At 35.0% G+C, this 17,558-nt stretch overlaps 1 protein-coding gene across 1 annotated transcript; it reads right to left on the bottom strand.

Moving 5' to 3' along the window:
* Nucleotides 1-2,610: 2,610 nt before the first annotated feature.
* LOC145661224 (uncharacterized) lies at nt 2,611-16,624 on the bottom strand. The gene is made up of 5 exons (XM_081726682.1): nt 16,552-16,624; nt 9,330-9,556; nt 7,947-8,123; nt 6,638-6,734; nt 2,611-2,733 (listed from the first exon to the last, which is right to left on the bottom strand). Exons 1-3 carry the CDS (start codon nt 16,622-16,624, stop codon nt 8,094-8,096), a joined length of 330 nt encoding a protein of 109 aa, XP_081582808.1. The 3' UTR covers nt 2,611-2,733; nt 6,638-6,734; nt 7,947-8,093.
* Between the last annotated feature and the right edge of the window lie 934 nt (nt 16,625-17,558).

A 17,558-nucleotide genomic window follows, 5' to 3' on the forward strand; every position in this document is an offset into this window, starting at 1 on the left:
TCCGGTGACGCACAAAACTGGAAATAGGGGCACGAAAATTCACTAATCGATACGAAAGGAAGGACCTCGAAATTCGGTAGTGGCGGAGCAGTGGGTCATTTTCGTCCCACCTTTGAGGCCCATTTTGACCTCTTCCAGTGACGCACAAAACGTCGAAATAGACGCAAAAACGGGTACGCGATGTGAAAGTAACGACCTCGAAATTCGGTAGTGGCGGAGTTCTTGATCATTTTCGTCCCATCTTGGAAGCCCATTTTGACCCACTTCCGGTGACGCACAAAACGTGAAAATACGCACTCAAAACGGCAAGAGACTGTCACTAAACGATGCGAAAGAAGCGACCTCGAAATTCGAAGGTGACGGAACAGTGGTTCATTTTCGTCCCACCTTGGGGACTCATTTTAACCCACTTCCTATGACGCACAAAACGTGGAAGTAGACGCACAAAACGGCACAACACGATGTGAAGGAAACGACCTTGAAATTCATTGGTGGCGGAACAGCAATAACTTGTTCCGCCATATTTGTAGGCCCATTTTTACCCACTTAGGGTAATGCACAAAATGTGGGAATAGGCGCATAAAGCGACACAAAACATGCAATAAAGATGCAAAACAATGTACCTCGAAATTCGTTGGTGGGGGAACAAGTTAATGACGCCGTGAGCACTAATATAGGCCCAGATAGCAGAAACAGCTTGCCACAAGCATGATATAAGCTTGTCGTGACAAGGATATAAGCTTGTCCCAAGCTTGTTACGACAAGTCTTTAAGCGTATATCAAGGCTGATTCAAGCGACGAAGTTGACAGGCGACAAGCATATTGTAGGCTTATACTGTAAGATTGTTTCAAGCTTGTCAGCTCAAGTTTATTACAAGCTTGGTACGTAATGCTTGCTACAGGCTTGTTACCTCAAGTTTATTTCAAACTTGGTACGTAATGCTTGCTACAGGCTTGTTACCTCAAGTTTATATCAAACTTGGTACATAATGCTTGCTACAGGCTTGTCATCTCAAGCTTATTTCAAGCTGTCCACTTCAAGTTTAGCACATGCTTAATATGTCTCGTTTATTGCAAGCTTCTCAGTAAAGCTTGATACAAATTTATTTCTGCACGTGAGAAAATGATTCATCTGCTTGGCGACATGTATAATGTTTGATGTGTAGGTTAGTATAATGTTCAATGTGTAAGTTACATAAATGATGGTGTGTATTCTTTTGTCATCTGAGGGTGTTTGGATATTGCCATCACTTTATTGGCATTCTTTTAAATATATATAGGGGAAACCATACCATACTTACTATTAATAGTAAACATAGTAGTAAGATATGGTTTCTGCAATATTTTTAAAAGAATGCCAATAAAGTGGTGGCAATATCCAAACACCCTCAGATGGCAAAAGAACACACACCATCATTTATGTAACTTACACACTGAACATTATACTAACCTTCACATCAAACATTATACATGACGCCAACCAGATGAATCATTTTCTCACGTGCAGAAATAAATCTGTATCAAGATTGACACTACTGGACCTCACATCAAACCTTATACAAAATGAAATCAAACTCATATAGACAACAATCCTGCAAAAATAAACGTAAAGGTGAGGACGAAAGAACTGTTAAACCTACATAAGCAATGTTCTGAAAAAGAATAGTTGTGTTCGGTCAAAATCAAAGCAAAATATGTATACTTTCACAATCTGTATTATGCTTCTTTCCTTCGTCTATTATGCGTCTTTGCAGCACGAGGTTCAGGTTTATTTTTGAGTAACATTATTGAGATATCATGTTAAATTATAAATCCATGTCTCACACAATATTGGTGTTGAATATATACCTCATACTCCAGTCTATTGAGATTAGTATCTTATCTCAACATAGAAAGCAACACTTTTCCTGAGTTCCTTGGTGAATATACTATGCGACCTGGCAGATCAGCACCCAATTAGTTTACCATTAACGACAGTTTGATTTTGAAGTTGAGTGTGCCGTTTCAGCACGAAGCGTTATATGAGACACTGACCTGTAGAATCCGAACAGTAATGCGTTCAGTGTTTGTAAGGTCTTCCACTGGGAATCGACCACGACCCTAGGCGCACCAAAGACGTACACCACTAGACAAGCGTCAAGGGCTAAGCAAACTTTTAAATTATCAGATTTCAGGAAAGAAAGAAATATAAATTAAATCCTAGAACCACTGCTACACAGAGTGCGAAATACTGAGGATGGCCATTCCCACACTTCAAAATTTGGAATAAAATTCATCCTCAATAATTTACTGGAGAGATAAGGTGACAATGACACTGTCAGAAGTATACAAACTATTTACAGTAAATCTGTGTAGTTAGTGGACAACCTAGTGGTTAAGCATTATCCTTAACCCTTACACAGTTCAATAATTTTGGATGTTCAATATATGAAAACTTCATTTCAAAACTTTCCAGTGCAATTTCTTTTTTACTTATTTATTTACTCCTATCTCTCCCCGATCATAACTGTTATTATTTCGCATTCTGCTGCTACTACATAATTGAAAAAAAAATATCCCTAAATTCTACGCAATAACTGATATAAGGTTCCATGAAAACAATCAGTTTGTATTACAATGTTATTTATTGAACTTATTTACATTTTTTGTATAATTTCTAACTTATTTCCTTAATTGGGTTCCTTAACTTCAATGGTATCACCTTCCACTACAGGTTTTGAATTTCTTCGTTCTCTGCAAAATAACGATCATAAATACGTACTGAAAAACATGTAATTGATTGCACAGTTAAAAGAAAACATTTATATTGTTTACCTTATAAATACGCTTTCATTAAAATACATTTTATTCTTTGAAGTAAGTGCCACACAAGACAACAGAGTCTGGCACTCGTTTCTCAGATCTGGTGATCCATGGCTTGGAAGCACTCCAAATATGATCTCTATAGCATTACGGTAGAATATTTATAGTGAATTAATATTCCTTAATCGAGCTCACCTATTCAGATGTTAGATTTGCAGTGTGACACTTCTTATTTAAAGTGTCTTGACTATGTCAAATACAATATAATTCATCTTCACATACTGAAAATTAATAAAGTAATTTTAAACACTACTATACACAAACATTACGCAAACACTATTTCGGTTCAGCGGCATCCCTTATATTATACATTTTACGTTTTACAACCTTATTCGATTAAATTTTGACGATCACTCATAAGAAACACTTGAAAGGAAAGAATCGCGTTTGTTACAATTACAACATACTCTCCCATAGTCTGATATTTAGTCGTCTCGGGATCGCACGGATCTGTCTGGGTCATACAGGGTCAGGGATCTGACTACTTCGGGATCACGAGTCACGAAGTATGTGACTCGTTTCATCACTGCTACCACTGCATGGTATTTATTCACTTTACTTATTTCAATGTTCTAGTGCCAGTAAATTTTCAGTAGAAGTTTTTTTTCCTAGCTGAAAACGGGCATTGTTCTGTGAGAACATCAGTTGAGATAAATCCAGAAAATGTCATATTGACTCACTCGGTACTGTTGTATAAGCACGGCGTTACGAAAAACAAACGAAGTGATCACTGATATAAGAAATCACTGAGAGATGGAAGAACAAATATTTACATATTTCTTTAATTTTCTCTCCATGCCTTGTATGAAATGCAATCTGATCTCACGATTCACCGGAAAGATAGGCCATAAGTGTGTGAACCTATATACCTTGTATTCTTCACGGGGCAACACAAATCATAGATAATGACCTACAAGAAGTTATCCTGCGTCATGTACAACAGAACGCATGGGAAAGTGTAGTTCGCAATTCACAGGAAAAGTGTAGAATTTACTAAAGTAGGTACCGTGTACACGGACAACTTCGTACCATTTTGCAACGAGTTTGGAACATACCTTAGAAGTTCAATGAAATATTTCTCTTAAAAAGAAAAAGTTACTGGCGACTAATACGTAAGGAGGTGTTGAGCAACAATTCACGGAATTATTTGTGACAGTAAAACAAATGGATTTTAATCCTGAGGCTTACAGCGGAGGAATACATCTTTGCAACGTTTCATTCTTTCAAAACACAAGAATCACTGATACGAAAACATGCATATTGCCTTAGTCATACATATCAAATGAAGAAGGGATGACTCACTACCGTAACTGTAACACTAAGTTTATTTGACCCATATTCATGGAACGTCGTGTCGGGGCCATTAGCGTCGTTTCACAATTCATTATAGAGAAGTAATAAATACTCCTGCAACCTATCGACCTAGTTCTTTATATTCCATCTTTGAAAGCAGAAACATTTGTCAGTGTACATGGCACAAGGCAGGAAAATCACTTCATTTACTTCAATCCAGTCAAATTCTAAATGCATTTTAAGACCTATGTATCCCTATTTATTTTCCTGGTAATTTGTTGTTGAGTGTTTACGCATATTCATACTTTGGCGTGCTCCATCCTATTGTCTTTGGGGAAAAGAACTACTCTTACTTTTTTTAAATTTATTTTTTTATTACTGCCACTGCTGATCATGTGGATAAAACATTAACCTTTATTTCTTGTTCAATTTTGGTGTTGATTACTTCTTTTTCATACTGAATGAAGTCTTATCTTCCGAAAAACTCGGGAATGTCTTTGTAAGAGAGAAATGTGCATTTACTATTATTTTGTTTTTTAACAAAATTTTCTAACTGCTGAAGTCTTTATCTTCTAGGGGAAAAAACTATTTCTTGATTAGTTTTAATGTTATTTTACTTCTTTTCTATCTCCTGAATGAAACCTTATCTTCTGAGAAAAAAAAACTACAATACCATTCTGTATCTTAATTAATTATAGTGCTTTATTGCTTGTTTCTATACTAAACGAAATAATCTTATCGTCTGGAAGATTCTGCAATTGCATATTTCTCTATTACAATGGCATTGCAGAGTTTTCCAGAATGTAAGATGATTTTATTTAGTATAGAAAAGAAGTAATTAACTCTAATCAATCAAGAAAGAGGGTGGTATTGTAGTTTTTCTCTCAAGAGATGAGTTCGTTCAATAGATAGAAAAGATGTAAAATAACACTAAAATTAGTCAAGAAAAAAAGAGGTTAGTTGCTTTCTGTTTTTCATGCAGCAGGTAGGAAATGTTTTTAGAAGGCAAATATAACAGTAAGTGTCTATCTCTCTATTACTGTGACATCGCAGTTTTCAAAAAATGAAATTTCCTTCAGTATAGAAAAGTAATCAACACCAAAATTAATCAAGGAATAAAAGTTATTCTTAAAAAAAAAAAAACGATTTCATTCAGCAGATAGGAGTAATGAAAAAATAAAATTAACAGAGGTACTTTCTTCCAGAAGACAAGAAAACAAAAATGTAAACAGTAATGAATCTCGATTTTAGTTAAAATGTCCACCCTCCGAGGAAAGTAACAGGAAGCTGCTAAATTATAAGGGATAATAAAATAATAAGTACATACAAGGTAAACATTTTATCTCATTTCACTGTGTATTAATACATGAGTGCGTAAAAATGAACCCATCTCGCTATATAAAATACAGACCTAAGTGATTGAGTGACCGACCGATCTTTGCACAGGCCAAATCGCTTAAGATAGACACGTTAAATATGGACAGTACATGGGATTTGTTACGTAGGATACCACTAAGGAAGGATTTTTGCAAATTCGACGGGAAGGGGAGGAAAATAGGTGTGGGACGTATTTTTAAAATATGACCATATGTCCGAATTCCTTAAGGTTACAGACTTAAAATTTGATATTTGGATGTCTCATTTCAAATAATTTGACATATTTAAGCGGTTTTTGATATTTTAGTACAAAGGAAAAAAAGAAAAAAGGTGAGAAAGAAAAGAAAAGGAGTGAGGATTACAATTATTATAAGATGTCGAAATCTCTGAATTTATGAAGGTTTGAAACATGAAATTTGGTATTTGAATATTTTTTAAAATAAGTAGATAAGAATTTCAGCGCTTTTGAAATATGCCTAAGAGGTAAGAAAAGAGGTGGAAAGAAAAATTGATGGGGATTATAATTATTATAGTAAAGTATTTAATCCCTTAAGGTGAGAGATTTGAAGTTCAATATTTCGATTTCTCATTTAAAATACTTTGCCATGTGTTTCAGCCTCCTTTTTTTTTGACATGTTAGTAAAAAGGGAAAGAAACGATGTGGAGAGGAGAAAAAAGGTGCGGATTACAATTATTCTAATAAAATGTCGGTATATCTAAATCTTTTAAGATTTGAAACATGGAATTCGATATTTGAACTTCTCATTTAAAATTATTACATAAGCGTTTTATGATACATATCCTAAAAGGAAGAAAAAAAGGGAGAATTACAACTATTATAATAAGATGTTCATATTTTGGGGTCCGGGAAAGTAAGAGGCATTGAAACGGTGGAAATCTCTTTTTCCTCCAAATGTACAGAATTCTATGCATATGATATTGATCTAGTGACCTATAGATGTGAGAAATGTAGTGAATACAAAACGTATATGTAGAGAAGAACGCGTCCATGGACTAAGTTGCAGATTACTAGCTTATTTAGTGATGGTAAGAACTTTAGGACCTTTCTCGTGATTGTAAGGAAAATAGGTAAAACTATACTTACATACGCAGTAGTCTAGGCTTCGCCTGCTGCAGCCAAAGACTCAATACTTCCTTCACCATTTCTTCTGTTGCGTCGGTGTACATCTTACGAACAGCAGCTGAAAAGAAAGATAGAATTTCAAGCAAATAATAGCGATTTTTATTCTTTAAAAAACTGTCATTTGAAATAAATCTCCCTCTTAAATAGCTTTACGGAATTATGGTATGGTTTGTAAACATGGATACCTAGAGCTGAAACTAATTCCTATATTATTTTTCAAGTCACCTAAGCTAGGCCCCTATTTTGTGAATTTTCTGTAAGGGTACTATAGAAAGTTATCTTCCACCACACTTTTGGTATATTATATAATGGAGAAGTTACATTTTTCGATACAATTGTAACATGACTTTCTTCCGGTGCCCTTAGTGGTGATATGGTTTTGAGTCAACGTTTAAAGTCACCTTAAATAACACTACAAAAAACACATTAGGTTTTGGTTAACTTCGTTGTCACGAAAAATTGAAAGATGAAGACGACAGAAAAACGAAAGTTTGACTATTCGCCGTCTTGAAAGCCTGCAATTTTTCTCTTTTTATACTGGAATTATGGTAACTTCGAAAGCTATGTTCTTCTAGTGTTTTATCTGCGTCCTAGTGTTAGACAAAGAGCTCTGAAATTTTACCCCTTTAAAATATCGGCAGGGGACACGGTTTGGCATACTATGTAATACTACCAGACTAACAGTGTTGCCAACCCAACGAAGTTATATTCGTTCGGTAGACAGTATCAAGTTTACAGGTATACACGAAAAGTCTGGTGCAAAATTATACTTCACAGTAGTGATTCCTACACTGTAATTCAATTTAAATTCGTTGACAATATTGATTTTATTTAGCCCTGGAATCATTTCTACCTTGGACTTTTATTTGGTTTTAGGTTTTCCGTACACCTTACAAATTATTTTTGAATGCCTTTTCAAGCAAAGATTTGTTTAAATGTGTACTTTGCCAGTAAAGCTTTGTTTACAATGTAGTGTTGGATCAGTTATTGAATTTCCTATATATTCTACACAGATGTTATATTCACCCAGTAAGGGTGAACACATTTACATATTTTACTACTTGACAGTAAAAGCACCCTAAAGTACTCAAAGCATACTTTATTCGTGAAGAATTACTTCTGATTGCTTGGGACATACTAATATGAGAACACACGTCCAGTACGAGAGAAGTAAGACTTAGTAATTAGCAAACTGGAATTTTGTATGGTTACTAGCATAAATAAATAAATGAAGTTAAATATTTCAGTACAACTTTTCAAATCAACTTACTGTGGATCCTTTTGCATATCTGGGTGGACCCAAAGGTGTGCTTTTATGTTTCATGATGCTTGATTTCCTGCCAGAGTAGGAGAATTCCATTGCGAGCTTGTCGCACAAAGTTCTTCTTATTGCATTGTGAACGAAACCTTTTAAATCCTAATCACCAATTGACAGTAATACTTTTACCTGAAAGAAAGGAAATTATTTAGATCTAATGCATACTGAAATCGAAAAGAAAAACAATATATATAAGGGTCCATATTGTTATGTTTTTCTACCAGTGGCAAAAAAAAAAAAAAAAAAAAACACGAAGCATGAATGATACTAGTCAAAAAAGAAGGGCGTGGGGTTCTGAGTTTCATAGAAGGCCGTATCAAATGGGCTACGTGACTAACAAAAACTGTTTGTCTGGGATTTATTTGGTAACTTTCAGCTTTGTATCGGAATAGCGGTTATTTAAAAGGACCATTGTCCGTTCGAATTAGAAAAAAATACTATATATATATATATATATATATGTATATATGTGTGTGTGTGTGTGTGTGTGTGCGTGCGTGTGTGTGTGTGTATATGGAAATTACATACACTTCCAAAAGTAACAAGAAACATTGGGTTAATCAGTGCTGCCAACAAGTAGTGTCAGAAAATAGCTAAATGACGCACAGAAACTAGCTAAAAATGGCTCAACTTACTTTAAATTATAGGTAACAGAATTTAGGAATAAAGAAAGTAAAGATTTGGTACTTTTTGTCTACTAGTTTACAAGGATGTTCTATTATTTATCTTTTGATATCCTCAAATCAGTTTCACAATACAATTTGTTCCTTCATTGACTATAAGTAATAAAATTTCTTGAATTATTTTCAACTTCAAATGTATGTCTTGATAACACTATTGATCTATCACAAAAATATATACATACACATGCACGCCTCTCAACAAGAAAAACCGAACCCAAACTAAAAATACTTTAGAAACTAATCAAACAAATTGACTATGGAGAAACCAGATCCAGGAATCCCCATTTACCGTGACGGATAGGTGAGACTGATAAAAGATATCTAATCTACTGTGACAATGTAAGTGCTGTTTTCAACAGAATTAGAAAAATACCAAGATAAACTACTTTTTTAGGTTTTTCATATTTTCTAAAAAAAAATGACTGCAAAGGTTTAATTGCCGCCTAAATGACTATATTAGCAAGTATGAGTGGCAAGTTGATCAAAATTATAGTCCATAGCTAATGCACATGATAATGGTTAAATTGGCAAAAATGAAGTTGATGCTAACATTTAGTCAAAAGAGAGATGTTCCAAAAAAACGTAAATTAAAAGATATAACAAAGATTTGAAACCTGCTTCACAACTTGTACAGTTTTGATAGGACACTTACATATTTCTTTCCGAAGTTAGAATCTTCAAGCTTTCTCTCAAATGTTTGAAAATCATCCAACGTTCGCAGAGGCAGAAGGCCAAGAAGTTCGGATTCATCGTTTATGAACTCTGCTTTCACACTCACACCATTACTTAGAAGTGTGTCGACCTTCTTCTCGACGGAAGATACTCTTTCACTAAGGTCAGCTAAAGCAGATTGCATTTGGCCAAATACCATTCTGATATCTGCAATAAATTTTAGGAAATATTGTTTTGAAGGTGTTATTATAACTAGAAAACATATTATTTCACAAATCATTGAAACAATAAAATGTACATTCATGTCCAAAATGATTGTCGCATATCTATAACTGTCTTCTTGTAAGAATATAATTTGATAATGATTTAGCAGGATTCTTTTAATACCGATACTATGTGTATAATCGAGAAATGTGTAATTGTGGAAAATTTTATAGGGAAAGAATTATAAGCACGTAAATTAGAATGAGTAAAACAAATGGACAAGAAAGTTTTATTTTCGTTTTATTGTTCCTACTTACTGCTCTTTTGACATGAAATTTGTCACATACATGTCTTTGCCGATTATACACATACCAACATTATAAGAAATACAGGGCGAATTCGTTGTCAAATTTTATTCCTACAACAGATTTATAGACATGCGACAATAATTTTGGACATGAGTGTACGTTTGTGGTGGAAAAACACCGTGTGCGTGGGTTTTCTCAGGGTTCTACTGTTCCCCTCCACTTTCTTCACTCCATCATTTAATTCATTCTCATCATCACCGTTTGCTTTAGGCTGCCCCGCATAACTGTGGGACAAAACTCAAAGATTTTATTTAAATATGATTTCGCTGTTCATTTAATCAGAAATCTTGGGGGAAAAAATGGGGAACAATTAGGAAGACGTGTGTAGAAGACCACTACGTTGGAGAATTATGACCAGGTCATTAGAGTATGACATCATTCATCAGCACTGCGGAAGGAAAGGGTTGATTGCTCAGAGGTAGAACGTTGTCTTTTGGTGCGACGGATCTCTGGTTCAATCTCCGGCCTCATGAGTTTATGATGGACAATATCATATTCGTGAGGGTTTTCCCGTTGTCATGCCACTAATTCCTTCATAATCATTCACTATCATTAGTCATCTGTGTATCTTAACATTAACCCTAGGAAGACTAAACTATAATTGGTCACGTGAAAGACTAAGGGGGGTCAATTTTGCTCGCGGTTGTAAATTCCAATTTTAAGCCTACTAATGTATTTTAAAGTTGTTTAATGACTGCTACTAATAAATATGAGTTGTAAAATTATTTTAAGACTTGTGAAATTTTATTTTAATAGGAAATATTACAAATATAGGTCCCAGTACAGACTACTACCGAATTTGGTTAGCAGACATGAAGTAGCTTTAAATACATTAGCCTGTGTAGACAAGTTACTATACTAAACCTGAGAGTATTACGTTTGCTCAATGTATAAAAGTAGATTATGTTAATTTAGTCATCCATTCAAAGAATAGATAAGTTTACAATGATCCTTTTAAAGTAAAACTTTACTTCTCTTAACATTTCTAAGTTGCTGAAAAAAAAAGTATTTAGTCACCTGCGCTAAAAAAAAAAAAAAAAAAAAAACTACCACAATAATGTGCTTTCTAATAAAACTAAATTTAAGTTTAGATTACAGAAGAAAATACAAAAAATTTCAAACGTTGTAAAATTCATTTGTTCGGGCAAAGAGAAAAAGAAAGTGCGGGCAAATTTGAACCACCTTCGTCTTTCTATGTTTAAGGACATAACAGCGGGGTTATGAAGAACGGGACCTACAGCTTAAAGTGAGATCCGAACCACTACTCAGTTTGCACTCGAGAGATATTGTTCTTCATTTGAACTCGAAACCAGAATCCCTTGATAACAAAGGCGATAAATCCACAGACCCATCATCCACGGAGGTCAACTGATAGAAATACGTTCCAGTGATCATGCATACTTGTGAATATTTTAGGAGCCACTTAAGAACCAAAAGGGAAAGAACTGCAAAGTGGAATCACTCTACAGTTATACACATTAAATCAATGGACAATTTTAAAAGACTACATAGTACAGAAGATCTAATTTAGTCAAAGTCAGAAATATAGGCTTAATTTAATTTGCTAATCAATACAAGAAGTGACTAATAGTTCTGGACCATTCATACTATCTTTCTAAATAAAACCTTTTTTATTATTATTATTATTAACAAACCAGTCAAACCTAATAGAAATCTCTGTTTCGTCGATCTATTTTCCAATGTTATAAATTTAGACACTTAATCAGCTTCTGTGGAAAAGTTTTGTTGACCATCCGCTAGTGTGACAGCGCACTACAGGCAGTTCGGCAGGAACTCCAAACTTGATAAAATAAAATCACAATTAAAGAGACAAGTTAAAAAAGTATTTTTCACAAATCCCACCCCCACTCAACTTGTGGACGATCATGCCTCCGACAAGGAAAATTCAAGCTTAACCAATGCTGAAGGAGTAGACTTCTGAATAATTTATGATGTACTGGTAAATCGTTTGCAGAACTAGTTGACCTATGACCTCTAGTGTGAGCGGGTTGCGGTCATTTCTCGAGGCTGCGACCTTGTTCAATCGAATCATCAGCCTCAAATTACCTTTACCCTTAAAAAAAGGGGGCAACGGTTACTCCACTTTAATCTAAAGTAAACCTATTTAAATAAAAGAAACCTGGTTTAAAGCAAACATTCCGGTTTAAGTAAAAAAAAAAGTTAAAAAAAAACAAGAATACGGTTTTTGCCAATCCTGAAAATTAGCGTTATTTCTTTATTACATCTGTTCAGATTGCAAATATTTTTCTGAGATTTTAGATCCAGACTTCATTCAGCTGGTAGCAAAAAAAAGTAAACAAAAGCACTAAAATCAATTAAGAGACAGAAGTTACTGTTTTTAGAGGATAAAAAGATTAAAATGTAAGCAACGAAAAACCTAGTTTTCTTCAAACTTACACCCTCGACTTCTTACCTTACAAACTTCAAACTAATATGCCAACTTATTTTCGCGTAATAATCCACTCTGAGATATTGTTAATATCCAATAAGTAATTTTTCGAAATTCATCGTTCTTTTACCCGAAACCCAAAAGTCCATACCGGATCGAACCTTTCCTTGTACTTATTGTAAAGCGATGAAATGAGTGATATCATTTAATCTAAGTTTGATGAAGTATACCTTAGAATGAGTAATTGTTACTAAATAAAGTCGGACATAAGTACTTATATTCTTCATTTGAACTATTTCAATTTTGCCCCCAACCTCCGAATAAATAAGGAAGAACATAAGGAATGAAAGATAGGCACGATGCATTCTAAAATGAGTGAGTGTCCAGGCTTGCTGTATTTAAATATCATCCGTACCGATTCTTGGGAAAGCCACATCAGTTAAAATTTGTAGAGTATCGGTGAAAGCTAAAACAAGAAAGCTTAGGCAATGTATTAATTCAAAGCAGTTTTCTCCTCGATTGTAGAGATAAAACGTAATTTTCATTACTTTAGCAGACAGCTCTCCAAATTTATATGGATTTTGTTGATTTTTTCACTAGATTTGGGGCACTACTTTACAAACGCCTTACGAACCACACCTGAGCGAGCGGAGTGGATTAGAAGCCCCCTAGGATTTTTTTTTTTGCTTATCTTTTAAGTTACACACGATTGGCATTGCAGCCATTCTAGACGCTCATTTTCCAAAACTTAACATACAAATACTGGCATTTCGTTCCTTGCTTGTATTCAACCGCCTTGCGCCCTGGCAAATAGCTCCAGCATAACATACTTACTTTCCATTTTCATTCATTCATTTCATTCATTTTATTTATCCTCCATTCTGTACAAACTTGGAAATAATTTTCCGATAGTACATGGGATTCGTCATGGTTAATTGATGCAGTACATATATATTAGACACATTTGTTAAACATAATTCATACTTTTATACATTACAGTAATTTGAAATATCATTATACAAATACTACAGCATACCTTATACATAAATGAACCTATCTTGTTACTTTGCTACTACTATTTACATTGTGACTATTTAATTGATTATATTCATCTATTGTATAGAAGCAATGTGACAATAGGTATTCTTTTAATTTTCTTTTGAATGTAACATTAGACTTGATTACCTTTAATTTGTTTGGTAACTTATTGTATAGCATAATACCAGCATATTTTACTCCCTTTTCATACATTGCTGTTCTATGGTTTGGTGGATGAAAATTAGTCTTATTTCTTGTGTTGTATCCATGCATGTCACCGTTTGTTATGTACTCATTTATGTTGGATCTTACAAATTCTATTAAGCAATATATATACAAACATGGTAAAGGTAGTATAGCTAGTTCTTTAAAATATTTCCTACAGGACTCTCGGGGTCCTACACCAGCTAGGATTCGTACAACTCTTTTTTGAAGAACAAAAATATCTCTACTTTTTAAAGTATTTCCCCAAAATATTAATCCATATCTTAATATAGATTCAAATGAGCAGTAATATAATATTTTTGCTGTATTTCGGTTTATAGTATTTTTGATGGTTTGTACGGCAAAACACATTTTTCTTAACCTATTCGCAATTTTTTCTATATGATAATCCCATTTTAAATCTGCTGATATATGTACACCTAAAAATTTTACAAAACTAACTTCTTTTATTTCGTTTTCTCCTATTTTTATACTTCCTTTATCTAGATTGTTGTTTGTTAATTTAAAACTTATTGACAAGGTTTTTTCTGAATTTACTATTAACTTATTATGATCAAACCAGTTTGTTAGCTGTTTTACGGTGTTTTCTATGTTAGTATTTAATCGTTGCTGGTTTTCGCCTGTTATTGCTACACTTGTGTCATCCGCGAATAATGTGGCTTTTGCAAAGTTTAAATTATTCGGGAGATCGTTTATATATATCAAAAACAGTAATGGCCCAAGAATTGATCCTTGTGGTACGCCGCATTTTATTTTATTCATTGTAGATGTGAAAGTAGTTAATTTTGAATTTCTCCCATCTACTCTAGTTATTTCTACCACCTGCATTCTATCTGTCAAATATGAACGAAACCAGTTTCTTATTACTCCTCTTATTCCACATTTCTCTATTTTATATAAAAGTTCTCTATGAGGCACTAAGTCAAATGCTTTTGTAAGGTCTAAAAACAATCCTATGCACTTATTTCTTTTATCTAGTAGTTCGCTTACGCATTGTATACTCATTTGCACATACAATTTATTGAGTTGAAAACACTTACATTATCATTTAACTACCTTCACTATTAATATGGGGTTAACTTTGGCAGATGGCTCTACCTAATTAAATAAATTATTTTAATGTGTTTAGACTTAATAAATCGTATCTGTTATATAGAATCCTACGAAATGGGAAATTAAGTATGTTTTGGTGGATCTAATTGACAAGGCGGTAGGCAGATGAATACAAGCAAGGAATGAGATGGCAGTAAGTATATATGAAGCTTTGGAAAATGACCGTCTGCAATGGTTGCAATGCCAAAAGTGTGTAAATTAAAAAGTAGGAAAAAAACGAGTCCTACGGGGCTTCTATTCCCCTTCACTCGCTCAGCTATGCTACGTAAAGCGTTATGTAACGGCATATTTTTGGAAATGAGGGGGGGGGCAATATTTTGCTTAAATTTTGTACTCTCTTGCTATATATTGTGTATTTTTTATGGTTTAGGTAGGTTAAGTTAGTTTAGGTTAGGCTAGGTTGAGATACTTGGGTATTACTCGAGCAGACGGTTCTACCAAATGTTCACACATTGCATTTTCCGGTTTCTTTTTGTAGAATACCCACTAAATGAGGAGCTAGTGCATAAACCACGAACCAACTTGTGTTAGGTGGCCACTAAAAAGCAAGAATGCCATCTAACCAAGTTAGAGCAGGAGCGCAGCAGGGGGTCCCGAGCTGAGCGAGGGGGTGCGTCCGTAGCGAGCAGGCGTGTGAGCGATCCACATAAATGAGAACACCTATATTTTCTGTGTTTTTGATTAGTTAGGTTAGGTTTGGTTAGTTATGTTAGTAATTACAATTACGTAACACCAACTCATTTCTCTTGTAAACACGGTGATTTTACCTGATTTTGGCCCCCAAGTTCCAAAATTATCTACATGTAACACTATTATCTCAAATCTAGTGAAAAATGACCACAAAATCGATATAAATATGGTAGAGCCGTCTGTTAAAGTAATGCCTTAACAGTTATCAAGTATTTCACCTATAAATTTTTAATGTGGTAAAGCCGTCTGCTGAAGTTAAACCTCTAATTTTTGTACTGATATTCAGGGGCGCCCGAAGAAAATTTTCTAGGTAGGGGCCCATCTACATGGTTGCTATATTATGCCTGGTATTTAATATACGTGGTTTGCTATATTACGTAAACATTTTCGTAAGCCAAAGGGGGGCCCGGGCCCTACCCTCCCCTTCGGGCGCCCATGTTGATGCTAATTGTCAAGAGCCATCACTGACTTTAAAGAATCCAATGGCTAAATATGGGGGTTAAGTTCCAAAGTTGGGCGTCCGTTTCCAGCAAAATTTTTAAAATTTACAGAAAAGATATGAATAATTTGATCGTTTGTGTGCTTGATAATATATAAGGGTCTCGAAAAGTCTATTTCTTTGTTATATATAAGCGGTTATAAACATGGGACTATACGGCGAGCGGAGGGAACTACTTAGCGCAAGGTACCAAACGGTTGCATTGTGGGAAAGTAACGAGCATTTATGTTATCAACATGGCGAATGTACAAGGGCAATGAACTAACAGTTTTAACATTTGTGAAGCAATACGTTGATAACGAGCAAAATCTTTTAAAAGTTTGTGAAGAGCACGGATTTATGAACCTAATAACAAATTGCAGAAAGTGTAGAAAGGAGATGACAGCGAAAAAACGTGGCGAAACCTGACGCCCAACTTCGGAATAAATGCCAAATAGGGTATACATTATACGGGTGAACACATACTTAAAAAAAATAAAATAAAAATAAAAGGTATAAACATCAAAATTCCATCCATATTTGGAAAGTAATGAAGTAACACTAGTCTGTAAAATTATCCTAAAAGCACTCAGCGTGCCAGTCTAACAAAAATCACCTTTTTATTTTGTAACTAAAGCTAAAGTAGGGCTTACTATATTTTATACACATAGCTTACCTTTGTTTACCTTTTGGAAGAAATCAAGCTCCAAATCTCTAAGACTACTCACCAATCCTACAGATGGCTCCATTTTCTAAACAATCGACGAACGTCAAGCGTTATGAATCAAGCTTGAAATAGGCTTAGTAGAAAGTTGATAAATTCAAGCTTCTTTTCAAGTTTAAAACAAGCGAAAATAAACGTTGATTGTCGCTTGTCGCATCAACTGTACATTGCTAAGCCAAAATCAAGGGAAAGCGACCCTTGATTTAAGCTTACGTGCTATCTGGGGGTATATACTGTAGTTCTTACCATCAAGGCTGAGAACTGCACGGTCCAATTTTTTAGCCAAAGTAGAAGCTCAACCGGGATAGAGAAGTCAACCTGCTCGGCTCGGTTCAACTGAGTGTACAGCTTGAGCTGGCTTGGTTGGGATGACCCATCGACTGGGCTCAATTGAGCCGATGGCTTGAGCCGGCTCGGTAGGGACGAGTCATCGACTCGGCTCGATTGGAGCCAATGGCTCGAACCAGCTCCGTTGAAACGAGTCCATAGGCTGGGTTCGAGTCAGTTTAACTGAGCCGATGGCTCGAACCGGCTCGGTTGGGGTAAGCAATGAGTTCGACGTGTGAGCCATCGGCTCGAGCTGGCTCGGTTGGATGAGCTGTTGGCTCGGCTCACTTCTCGGTTCGGCTCGATAAGTAAATGAGCTGTGAGCGAACCGCTTGAGTCGTTGACAACCCTAAACCCGGGTCGAGCAGTTTTGAACATGTTTGGCTGGAGTCCTATAACTTTTAACAATTTTTGGCTCGAGCCCGAATACTTGCTCCTCCTGAACTCAAACCTAAAACCTCGTGACCGAGACCGACGTCCTTGCCTCCTGAAGATTTATTGACGACCTAGATCGACAGTCAACTAATTTTTAGTATTCAGATACAAACCGCCTATATTCCATGTTTATACAGGTACACGATGTTATAATAATAATTAGTTATAGTAATAGTAGTAGTATCATTGATAATTAT

The sequence above is a fragment of the Thermobia domestica genome, chromosome 9 (genome assembly GCF_964235325.1).
Source record: "Thermobia domestica chromosome 9, izTheDome1.hap1.1, whole genome shotgun sequence".
Taxonomy (NCBI): Eukaryota; Metazoa; Arthropoda; class Insecta; order Zygentoma; family Lepismatidae; genus Thermobia; species Thermobia domestica.